Consider the following 12,500-nt stretch of genomic DNA (forward strand, 5'->3'; position numbering starts at 1 on the left):
CGTCTTATTTCTGCTGCTCCCATTAGGGGGCGCCACAGCGGATCATCCGTCTCCACACCCCTCTGTCCTCTACATCTGCCTCTTTCACACCAACTACCTGCATGTCTTCCCTCACCACATCCATAAACCTCCTCCTTGGTCCTCCTCTTTTCCTCCTTCCTGGTGTCTCCATCCTCAGCATTCTCCTACTGATATACCCCATGTCCCTCCTCTGCACATGTCCAAACCATCTCAATCTCACCTCCCTCACCTTGTCTCCAAAACGTCCTACATGCGCTGTCCCTCTAATAAACTCATTTCTAATCCCTCGTCGTCACTCCCAACAAACATCTCAACATCTTCAGCTCTGCTACCTCCAGCTCCACCTCCTGTCTTTTACTCAATGCCACTGTCTCTAATCCATACAACATCTCAGGTCTCACCACAGTCCTATAAACTTTCCCTTTCACTCTCACAGATACTCTCCTATCACACATCACTCCTGCTATCACTCTTCTCCACCCACTCCACCCTGCCTGCACTCTTTTCTTCACTTCTCTAACACACTCTCCATTACTCAGCACTGTTGACCCCAGGTACCTGAACTCCTCCACCTTCTCCACCTCTTCTCCCTGCAACCGCACTCCTCCACTGCCCTCCCTCTCATTCACACACATGTACTCTGTCTTACTCCTACTGACTTTCATTCCCCTTCTCTCCAGCACATATCTCCACCTCTCCAGGATCTTCTCCACCTGCTCCCTACTCTCACCACAAATCACAATATCATCCACAAACATCATAGTCCATGTACCTCCACGTCTCCAGGATCTTCTCCAGTGAGTGATAGCAGGAGTGATTTGTGATAGAATAGTCTTTGTGAGAGTGATAGTCCAGGGAGACTCCTGTCTGACCTCATCCTTCAACCTGTCCATCACCACTGCACACAGGAACGGGTTCAGACACTTCACTGCAGTCACACTGTCCTCATTATGTCTGTACTTTGAGAGTCACTAACAGCTGAAACCAAATTCCTTGTGTGTGTCAACAATAAACCTGATTCTGATGTCCCTCACCACCCTCACACACTTCACTGACACACCAGACTTCCTCATACATCATTAACACATCATACACAGTTTTTTCATTACACACTGATTTGATCTGCGTTTGTAAAAAAAAACCCCGCATTTGTTTGTGTGTTTTTATTATTGGGGTCATCATGGAAAACGGAAAGTCACGTGGCGCTTTGATCTCATTTCCCGACCTCACGGTAACGGGTGACGTCAGAGTGACGTTTCAATTCACAATGTAATTACAGGTTTAGTAAAATAATGTGTTTTATTCGTGAGTTTATTTTATAATCCTGAACAGATTTCAGATTAAAGTGTAAACTGTGTTCCGGATTTAGACGGAAGTAATGAATATTTGGACAGAAGTGTTAATTCTCCACATTAATAGACACATTCACCCCGCAGATATTTATTTATTATAAATATAAGTAGATGTTTTTATGACAGAGATCTGTTCCTGCAGCTGTTCCGCTTCAAAATCCCAGTAAACCTCACTGTGGAATGTCCCAGTGCGGGTGCAGTTCCACCATAAGGCCACTGTGGGGCGCTGCGAGTCACATTTCCACTCATACTCCACTGAAGCGCGTGGCGTCTGAGCCCGGAAGTACATTCCCTCTTTCCACACTTCTTTCTTTAGACATGATCCACCGGCAGGGCGCGCGCTTTTACCTCGCACACACACACACACACACACACACACACAGCTGCAGGTGCGGCACGTGCTCTATTGTTGCCGCTTGAAATCAGCACGCGGTCAATAAACTCATGTAAAACAGCGTCTCGAGCACAAAATCTAGAATCACCTGCAGCCCGGTGTGCACGCGCCACGTGCACGTTCTCTCAAAACCTGTGATCAGACTTCAACATGTAGGGCACTTACAGCCCACACACACACACACACACACACACACACAAGTGCTGTTAAATTGATCTGAGATCTTAAATAGTATTAGATGAAATCACTGTAGTGGATTGGGACTGAACCTGAATTCTGATAATGTGATTGGTCGTTGTTGGATTTGGGACTGGACCCTGCAGTGCCCACCCGGGGGTGAGTGCAGTTCCAGTGGAGACTTCAGTGCAGTGTGTATGAGAGGAATTTCCGCTGTGATTCTTCACCTGATTGTTTGTTTGTTTGTTTCCACATCAATGGAAAAACATGTTTTGAAGTTCAGATGAAAAGCCGCTCCGCTTTGTTCTAAACCGCTTCACTCCCACGTGGGACGTGTTACGAGGCGACACCATTCCGTCGACCTCATTTACATATTCCATCACTTCTAGCCAATCAGAGTCGCGAGTGGTCTCTGGCCAATCAGAGGCGAGCGCGAGGGGAAAGTCCTCACAGCTCTGCCGAGAATCTGCGCGCGCTGAGTTTATAAAGAGGAGCTGATGGAGCGCGAGACAAAGAACTGCAGGGAGAGAAACAGGACTGAGATCTCACTACTGCTCACTACAGCCCAAACAGCTCTATACCACAGCTCCATACAGGTCCATACAGCAGCTCCATACAGCTCCATACAGCAGCTCCATACCACAGCTCCATACAGCAGCTCCATACAGGTCCATACAGCAGCTCCATACAGCAGCTCCATACCACAGCTCCATACAGCTCCACACACACTTCTCTGTTGTGGATTATACACACAGCTGATCTTTCAACATGACTTTTGAGGAGATTTGCAGACAAGAAAACAACACAGAAACCAGTGACAGGTAACATCCTCTCCTTCACCTTCTTCATCTTTATCTTCATGTTCTTCTTTATCTTCTACATCTTCTTCATCAGAACTACACTACTGTCAGTGATGATGATGAAGATGATTGTGAATGGTGTTAATGATAGATGTTGTGCTGCATGTGTTTGTGTTTACACCAATCTCACACACAACCTTTATTACAGTAGTGATGATTCATCTTCTCTCCTTCTTCTCTCCTTCTTTTCTCCTTCATCTCTTCTCCTTCATCTTTTCTCCTTCATCTTCTCCTTCATCTTTTCTCCATCTTCTCTCCTTCATCTTCTCTCCTTCTTCTCCTTCTTCTTCTCTCCTTCTTTTCTCCTTCATCTCTTCTCCTTCATCTTTTCTCCTTCATCTTTTCTCCTTCATCTTCTCTCCTTCATCTTTTCTCCATCTTCTCTCCTTCATCTTCTCTCCTTCTTCTCTCCTTCTTCTTCTCCTTCTTCTCCTTCTTTTCTCCTTCATCTCTTCTCCTTCATCTCTTCTCCTTCATCTTTTCTCCTTCATCTTCTCTCCTTCATCTTTTCTCCATCTTCTCTCCTTCATCTTCTCTCTTCTTCTCTCCTTCTTCTTCTCTCCTTCTTTTCTCCTTCATCTTCTCTCCTTCATCTTCTCTCCATCTTCTCTCCTTCTTCTCTCCTTCATCTTCTCTCCATCTTCTCTCCTTCATCTTCTCTCCTTCTTCTCCTTCATCTTCTCTCCATCTTCTCTCCTGCATCTCTTCATCTGTCTCTCTCTCCTCAACCTCACACATCTGTCCCTCATCCTCACACACCTGTCCCTCATCCTCACACATCTGTCTCTCTCTCCTCATCCTCACACACCTGTCCCTCATCCTCACACACCTGTCCTCATCCTCACACACCTGTCCCTCATACTCACACACCTGTCTCTCTCCCTCATCCTCACACACCTGTCCCTCATACTCACACACCTGTCTCTCTCTCCCTCATCCTCACACACCTGTCCCTCATCCTCACACACCTGTCCCTCATCCTCACACACCTGTCCCTCATCCTCACACATCTGTCCCTCATCCTCACACACCTGTCCCTCATCCTCACACACCTGTCCCTCATCCTCACAGTCTACACTTCACTCAGTTCTGTTCATCATCTATAATAAATCACATCAATCATTTGCATTATAAACTTTTGAGAATTACAATAAACACCTCCATTGTTGTTGTTGTTGTTGTTGTTGTTTGTCAGTGTGCACATGCACAGTGCAGGTCGGGTTCTGGAGGAGGTGCTGGTTTCGTCCAGACAGCAGGACTGGCTCACAGTGGGAGTGTACGAGTCTGCCAAAGTCATGAACACGTGGGTGTCTGCAGCTTCATCAGCTCTAACGCGTGTGTGTGTGTGTGTGTTTATAACTGTGTGTTTATAACTGTGTGTTTATAACTGTGTGTTTATAACTGTGTGTGTATAACTGTGTGTGTATAACTGTGTGTGTATAACTGTGTGTGTGTGTATAACTCTGTGTGTGTATATAACTGTGTGAATAACTGTGTGTGAATAACTGTGTGAATAACTGTGTGTGTATAACTGTGTGTGTGTGTGTGTGTGTGTGCGTGTGTGTGTGTGTATAACTGTGTGTGTATAACTCTGTGTGTGTGTGTGTGTGTGTTTAACTGTGTGTGTTTAACTGTGTGTATAACTCTTTGTGTGTGTGTGTGTGTGTGTGTGTGTGTGTGTGTGTGTGTATAACTGTGTGTGTGTGTATAACTGTGTGTGAATAACTGTGTGTATAACTGTGTGTGTGTGTGTGTGCGTGTGTGTGTGTATAACTGTGTGTATAACTCTGTGTGTGTGCGTATAACTGTGTGTGTGTGTGTTTAACTGTGTGTATAACTCTTTGTGTGTGTGTGTGTGTGTGTGTGTGTGTGTGTGTGTGTGTGTATAACTGTGTGTGTATAACTCTGTGTGTGTGTATGTGTGTGTATAACTGTGTGTGTATAACTCTTTGTGTGTGTGTGTGTGTGTGTGTGTGTGTGTGTGTGCGTGCGTGCAGGGACCCGGACAGTGTTGCACTGTGTGTCCTGGCCTCAGGTGATCAGTACGAGTGGGACGTGGCGCTGCAGATCCACTTCACCCTCATCCAGGCTTTCTGCTTCGACTACGACATCAACATCGTGCACGTGAGTGACGTCGAGCAGCTCGCGCACATCGTCTGTGGTGGTGAGGACACGAGTGACGGCGGGGACACACACTGCATTCTGGTGACGGTGAGAGTCTTCATAAATAAAAGCTTGTGGTTAGTGCATGAGCGTGTTTGGGCTCTGTCCCAAAATCTCTGCCTGGGGAGTGCACGAGCTCAGGGTAGGGTACTGAATAAAACACAGCCTTTTACCTCTATACCCCTAATGCACTGAGCACTACACCCTATTTAGTGCACTACATGCCCCCACTACATGCCCCCACCACATGCCCCGCCACATGCCCCACTACATGCCCCTGCCACATGCCCCACTACATGCCCCCACCACATGCCCCACTACATGCCCCACTACATGCCCCCACCACATGCCCCACTACATGCCCCACTACATGCCCCGCCACATGCCCCACTACATGCCCCTGCCACATGCCCCACTACATGCCCCCACCACATGCCCCACTACATGCCCCCACCACATGCCCCACTACATGCCCCACTACATGCCCCCACCACATGCCCCGCCACATGCCCCACTACATGCCCCTACCACATGCCCCACTACATGCCCCCACCACATGCCCCTACCACATGCCCCACTACATGCCCCCACCACATGCCCCACTACATGCCCCCACCACATGCCCCGCCACATGCCCCACTACATGCCCCCACCACATGCCCCACTACATGCCCCACTACATGCCCCGCCACATGCCCCGCCACATGCCCCACTACATGCCCCCACCACATGCCCCCGCCACATGCCCCCACTACATGCCCCACCACATGCTCCCACTACATGCCCCCACTACATGCCCCACTACACTTCAGTATCGAGTGTACAAGTGAACAACATACAGACCTCATAAAACAATCATCTAGGTGGTTGCTATGGAATGCTAGGTGGTTGCTAGGTGGTAGGTGGCTGTGCACCGACTGGTTGTTAGGCTATCATAGGTTGGTTGCTATGCTAGATTGCTAAGGTATAGCCAGGTTATTGCTAACCCACTTGGATGTTAGGATGCCAGATGTTTGCTATGCTGCACAGTGTAAGTCACCACTGACACGATTCTACTTCCTGTTTGTCCCCTCAGAGGCCGAGTGAGGCGGCGTGGAAGGACGCAGGTCTGGAGAAGCTGGGTGTGTTCTGTGAGGAACGCAGGAGTGTGTGTGAGTGGGTTCCTACCGTCACACTCCCTGAGCGATGAAGTGCACTAGCCGGCTGTGTCTCAATTACAACAACCACAAAATGGACGAGTGTCCTGGATAACAAGTCGTCCTGCATGAGAGGGGTTTCGTCTGGACCGAACCAGAACCGGAGCTGTGTGTGTGTGTGTGTGTGTGTGTCTGCGACAAGATTACGGAGAGTATGCTAGTGGACTAGTATGGATCTGAAAGGATACTTGATCTGCACCCTGCATTGCATGATGGGACGGCTTGAGCTGAAGACAGAATGGATTGGAAGAGAAGTGAGACTTAAGGAACTGTTTGGGGAACTGTTAGAGGAACTGTTAGAGGAACTACTCGAGTGTTTCTAGAAGAATAGCAGCATGTGTGACAGAAGGAGAACCAGGAAGTGAAGTCCTTCTTGTCTTGTTTGGATGGTTTTTCTGTCTGAAGGACGTTCAGATCATTGGATTAGTCTGAACTTCACTTCCTGTTCTGGATGGATTCATCTTGATTTGATTTATTTTTGCTTTTTATTTATTTTTTCTTTATTTATTTTCTCTTTTATTTCTTTGAAGACCTCTGTAATGAAGTCGTGCTTTCAAAGCAAATCTGATTTTCCATAATAAAAAACTAAAAGATCAGATGGAGTACCTGGATTTGTTCTTTGGCTAAAGCTGTTAAGATGCTAATGATCTCCTGTGTATTTATGCTGGCATGCAAATATAGAACAATTATACTACGCTCCCTCTGAAAGACACTGGTGATACTCCTGCTATTAGCACTTAGCATGCTGACAGGGACAGCTGTGTCAGGAATATAAAAGTTGAACATGCTGATGGTCTAGTGTTGGGTAACGTTAGCTCCTCAGATTGTATAATTATATACACACTCAACCATCCATTTAATTCTAAACACCTGATTGTTAATGCAGTTCTTAGAACAGCCAATCACCTGCAGCAGCACAACGCTTAAATCCCACACGTATAGGTTAAGTTCACCCACCCAAACTGGACAGCTGAAGAGCTTTGGATCTTTTCCTGGTCTTCATCTATCCAGTATGAAAGTCTGTCCCTATAAGAGCCTCCTGTTCCTGTCTGTAAATATTGTAGCATGAAATAAACAACAACAACAAACAAAACCCAGGACTGTTGACTGGAGACAGAATCCTGTATCAGACACAAAACTGACGACATTCCTTTCCCAAAACTCCAACTAGTGTCCTCAGTTCCTGGATCTATACAGACTATTGAACTAAAGAAGACGCAATGCTGCACAGTGGGAAACTTTAGAGACGTGTTGCAGCCATCAAATACAAAATGACCATATTTTTTCCTTAAAATGGTACATTTTCTGTTCACACACTGGATATGTTTTCTGTGTTCTGTTGCGAAGGAAATGATGGGGTTATGAGATTTGCAAGTCATTACATTGTGTTTTTATTTACGTTTTACACAGCGTCTACACATTTTTAGAAGTGAATAAACTAAAGTTAGTTAACAGGACAGAAATGTTCCACATTTAGCTAACTAGGTTTAAAATCTCCAGCTTAAAGCCAAAACACGGTGTTACACAACTGTGTGATAATCACCTGACAATCTCCTGAGAATCACTTGAGAATCTCCTGTGCATCTCCTGAGAATCTCCTGTGCAACTACTGAGAATCACATGAGAATCTCCTGAGAATCTCCTGAGAATCACCTGAGAATCACCTGAGAATCGCCTGAGAATCACTTGAGAATCTCCTGAGAATCACTTGAGCTAACAGTATTAATGCTTCATCTAATTTCAGTACAGTTCATCTAATTCACACACACACACACACACACACACACACACACACAGGTGCTGCTGAGGAGAAACACCAGCACACCTGATTGGCAGCTATCAGATGCTTTCATGTTATTTACAGAAGAAATTATATAGAAAAATTCCTCAGTGCAGGTGAGGTTTCCCTACAACACACACACACACACACATATACACCCACACACATATATACACCACATATATATACATATATACACCACACACATATACACCACACATACACACATATATACACCCACACATATATATACACATATACACATATACACACACATATACACACACATATATACACACATATATATACACATATATATATATACACATATATACACCTACATATATATACACACATATATATATATACACACATATATACACACATTTACACACACACACATATATATACACACACATATACACATATATACACCTACACACATATATATACACCTATATATATATACACCTACACACAAATACACATATATATACACACACACACACATTTATACACACATATACACCACACATATATATACACATATATACACACACATATACACACATATATATATACATATATATATATATATATATATACACACATATACACACATATATACACACATATACACCCACACATATACACACACATATACACCCACACACATATACACACATATATACACACACATATACACACATATATATATACACACATATATACACCCACACACATATATACACACATATATACACACTGGAGAAGTTCATTCCACCACCTCGGTGCCAGAACAGAGAAGAGCCTTGAAGTGTACTTACCTCTCATTCTGAGAGAAGGTGGTACCAGTCGAGCAGTGCTGGAGGATCTCAGACAGCGTGGTGCAGTGTGAGATGTGATGAGGTCACTGAGGTAAAATGGTGCTGGTCCATTTTTGGCCTTGTAGGCAAGCATCAGTGTTTTAAATTTGATACGTGCAGCTACTGGAAGCCAGTGAAGGTGCAGCAGTGGGGTGGTGTGGGAGAACTTGAGCAGATTGAACACAAGTCGTGCAGCTGCGTTTTGGATCATTTGCAGTGGACGAATAGAGTTCAGGGGAAGACCTGCCAGCAGAGAGCTGCAGTAGTTCAGTCTCGAAATCACAAGAGACCTGGGCAGCCTGTGTGGACAGAAACAGTCGAATCCTTGTGATGTTGTAGTGAAGAAATCAACAAGAACGAGCCACATTAGCAACATGTGGGAAGAAGGTTGGTTGGACAGTTGATTGTCCATAGTTACGAGCAGTGGCTGAAGGGGAGAGCAGAGAGTCCTGAAGAGTTATTCAGGGATCTTGCCCTACAAATGAATCACCTGGGATGAACACCAGTGCTTATTTTGATAGGGTGAAGTTTTAGTTGATGATCACTCATCCATGAGGATATGTTAGTGAAGCATGCCGAGATCCAAGCAGAAGCTGTGGTATGTAAGGGAGGGTAGGAAAGGATGAGTTGAGTGTAAGCATAGCAGAAGTAAAACCCATGTAAGTATATGACTTCACCAAAAGAGTGGGTATAACGTGAGAAAAGGAGGGGACAAAGTACTGAGCCTTGTGGGACACCAGTAGAAAATCTGCACGGGGCAGATGTGGACCCCCTCCATGTTACTTAGTATGAGCGACCTTCCAGGTAGGAAGCAAACCATTTTCATGCTGCTCCACGGATACCGAGGCTCCTGAGGGTAGACAAAAGAGTCTTGTGGTTGACTGTGTTTTTAAATAATCCTGAAATATTGTTTTGTGTCTGACTTGTCTCGGGAGGACGCTCACTCGTCCCAGGTAAATTTTCGGGTTGAACCTAGTACTCCCAGCACCTCAACTCCGGATGTTTCCCTGCCCAGGCCCAGCGCACCTAGAACACAGCCCGCCCAGGTATCATTCACTCTGGCACCAGGGCATCTCGGACCCTGGATGCTGCAGCAACGGAAGACGCGAGCCAAGCCCCGGTCGAGGACTTCTCCCCCTCCACCACCAACTACTCCACCATGTAGCAACCATTTATAGTGCCCTTCTTAATGTTAGTCAGAGATTAGGATTCAGTTTTAAATCATTTGAAGTGCTTGTTCTTAAAGTTGTACTTTCAGACATACATAGAAAATTCGCTCTGGTCACCGTGTACAGACCCCCAGGACCCTACGCTGATTTTCTTCAAGAGTTTGCTTGTTTACTTTCAGACCTCTTGATCAATTTTGATAAAGTTCTGCATGTAGGAGATTTTAATATTCATGTAGATGATGTAAACAATGCTCTGGGATTATCATTTGTCAACTTATTAAACTCTTTTGGGGTTAAACAAAACATCACCAGACCAACTCATCGCTTTAACCACACAGTAGACTTAATAATATCCCACGGAGCAGACGTCACTGATATAGATATTTGACCTCAGAGTGATGACATCACAGACCATTACCTCATACTGTACACACTACCGGTAGAGCAGATTAGCCGTGTTTCACCACCTTATCGACCTGGTAGGTAGGTAACATCCTGAACCATCCAGAGACGTTCCAGCGCCGTTTGGATTCCAATTCATGTAGAGTTTTGACATTGGAGCTCTTTGAGTGTTTAAAGGCTCTGGCATGGAGAAGCTGATGTTGGATCTTTGATGATCTCAGATGTTGAGCTATTTTATGAGTTGCTCAGTAGCTCCTGGTTCCGAAATATCGACTGACTGTAAAAAAGACTGTAGAAAGATCATCAGTCATAATCACACACGCCTGTGCTCATGTTAGTTCTCACTCTCCAGTGTTCTGTAGTGTTTAAAGACTATAATCACACTCTTGATGTCACCCAGATGAGGATGAGGTTCTGCTTTTGAGTCTGGTTCCTCTCAAGGTTCATCAGGGATAAACACATCATTTACCTTCATTCTTAAATTCTGTAAAGCTGCTTTGAGACAATGTCTGTTGTGAAAAGTGATATAGAAATAAACTTTAACTTAAACTTAAAACTTGTCTTTGAATTGTATTGAATTGTAAATGTTAATGATAATGTCATAATACAGCTGACCAATCAGCAGCTTCCTTTTAACATCCGCAAATCTTACAGTAAACACTCCTCTTATGTTCATGTTCATAGCACAGCAAACACACTGCAGCTGCTGTCTCCGTGTGTGTGTGTGTGTGTGTGTGTGTGTGTGTGTGTGTGTGTGTGTGTGTGTGTGTGTGTGTGTGTGTGTGTGTGTGTGAGGTTTAGGTCAGTTATGGTTAGTGAGTGTGTCTCATAGCGAGGCAGCACCTGTTTTTATTAACACGCATGCATGCTAACTCAGGTGAGTGTGTACCTGCAGAAGTGAGTCACACACCTCAGTCAGGGCTTGTTAAAGTGCTGCAGGTGGCAAGAGGACACACACACACACACCCACCCACACACACACACACAAAACACACACACTCATCACATTACCTTGTGTGTGTGTGTGTGTGTGTGTGTGTGTGTGTTTTCTGAGTGTGATAAATATTTTAAGTATTTGGTGGTAATGGAAGCATACACACACACACACACACACACACACACACACACACACACACATGAACACGCACATGCACACACTTAGTTCCAATAGTCAGAATACTAGAATATCAATGAGCTCACCACATTTAAATAAACACCAGATAAAATGTGTGTGTGTTGGAATCATCTCACATAGCTGTTGAGTCTCAGCACATAGATATGAATTGAAGCTGCTGTTTGCAAAACACACACACACGCACACACACACACACACACACACACACACACACACACACACACACACACACGCGCACACAGTTCCTTTGGAAGATCTTTATTAGATTTGGACTCAAGCTACAATACTAAAACTACTAAGGAATTTTTAGCCACCAGTTTAACATCTTCACTGTAATGAGTCCTGAATCACGGCAACAGTGTGTGTGTGTGTGTGTGTGTGTGTGTGTGTGTGTGTGTGTGTGTGTGCATGCGTGTGTGTGTATGTGTGTGTGAGTGAGTGTGTAGGTTATGTGTATAATTTGAAGGGATCTGTACACACATGATGCAACTCTGCATGTAAATCGACTCATGTTTCACTTCATCACATCACCTCACTGTGGATAATCTCCCTGTAACCGTGGCAACAATAGACCAGGATTCCTTTATCCAATGTCATGTGACTCTCTCTCTCTCTCTCTCTCTCTCTCTCTCTCTCTCTCTCTCTGCTGAACCTCAATGAGCTCTCAGAGTGGGCGGTACTGCTGATTCCTCAGCCAATCAGAAGCCAGGAATTACCATTATGAGGCAGTGTGATTGTTGCCGGCGGTAACAGCACTCTGATTGGCTGTGAGTCATGCTGTTTGGGATTTTTGTTGCTGCAGTTGATCCTGATTAAATAAAAATGTATGTTTACAGAAATAAAATCTGGTTTAATCCAACACATAAACACTGATAAACAACATCTGGAGTAATAATAACAAAAACAACAACAATAATAATAATAATAATAATATACTCCACGCTCCCTCTCTCTGACTCTGTACACTAGTGCAATACACACACGC

At 44.7% G+C, this 12,500-nt stretch overlaps 1 protein-coding gene across 2 annotated transcripts; it reads left to right on the forward strand.

The window, feature by feature from the left end:
- Positions 1–1,732: 1,732 nt before the first annotated feature.
- On the forward strand, positions 1,733–6,759 carry gadd45ga (growth arrest and DNA-damage-inducible, gamma a). 2 transcript variants are annotated; one of them, XM_046870681.1, is made up of 5 exons: positions 1,733–2,103; positions 2,228–2,765; positions 4,000–4,107; positions 4,802–5,015; positions 6,043–6,759. In XM_046870681.1, the coding sequence occupies exons 2-5, from the start codon at positions 2,713–2,715 to the stop codon at positions 6,154–6,156; spliced, it is 489 nt and encodes a 162-aa protein (XP_046726637.1). In that variant the 5' UTR covers positions 1,733–2,103; positions 2,228–2,712; the 3' UTR covers positions 6,157–6,759. The 2 variants fall into 2 exon arrangements, with proteins under 2 accessions (XP_046726637.1, XP_046726634.1); XM_046870678.1 differs by having other exon boundaries at positions 1,733–2,765.
- The last annotated feature ends 5,741 nt before the right edge of the window (positions 6,760–12,500 follow it).

The sequence above is a fragment of the Silurus meridionalis genome, chromosome 17 (genome assembly GCF_014805685.1).
Source record: "Silurus meridionalis isolate SWU-2019-XX chromosome 17, ASM1480568v1, whole genome shotgun sequence".
In the NCBI taxonomy this organism is placed as follows: Eukaryota; Metazoa; Chordata; class Actinopteri; order Siluriformes; family Siluridae; genus Silurus; species Silurus meridionalis.

Bases quoted from the DNA above. Each gene is read 5' to 3' on its own strand.
- gadd45ga (XM_046870678.1), top strand. From the start codon at position 2,713: ATGACTTTTGAGGAGATTTGCAGACAAGAAAACAACACAGAAACCAGT. The intron at 4,108-4,801 runs GTGGGTGTCTGC...GCGTGCGTGCAG, and splicing joins TCTGCCAAAGTCATGAACAC to GGACCCGGACAGTGTTGCAC. The intron at 5,016-6,042 runs GTGAGAGTCTTC...TTGTCCCCTCAG, and splicing joins CACACTGCATTCTGGTGACG to AGGCCGAGTGAGGCGGCGTG.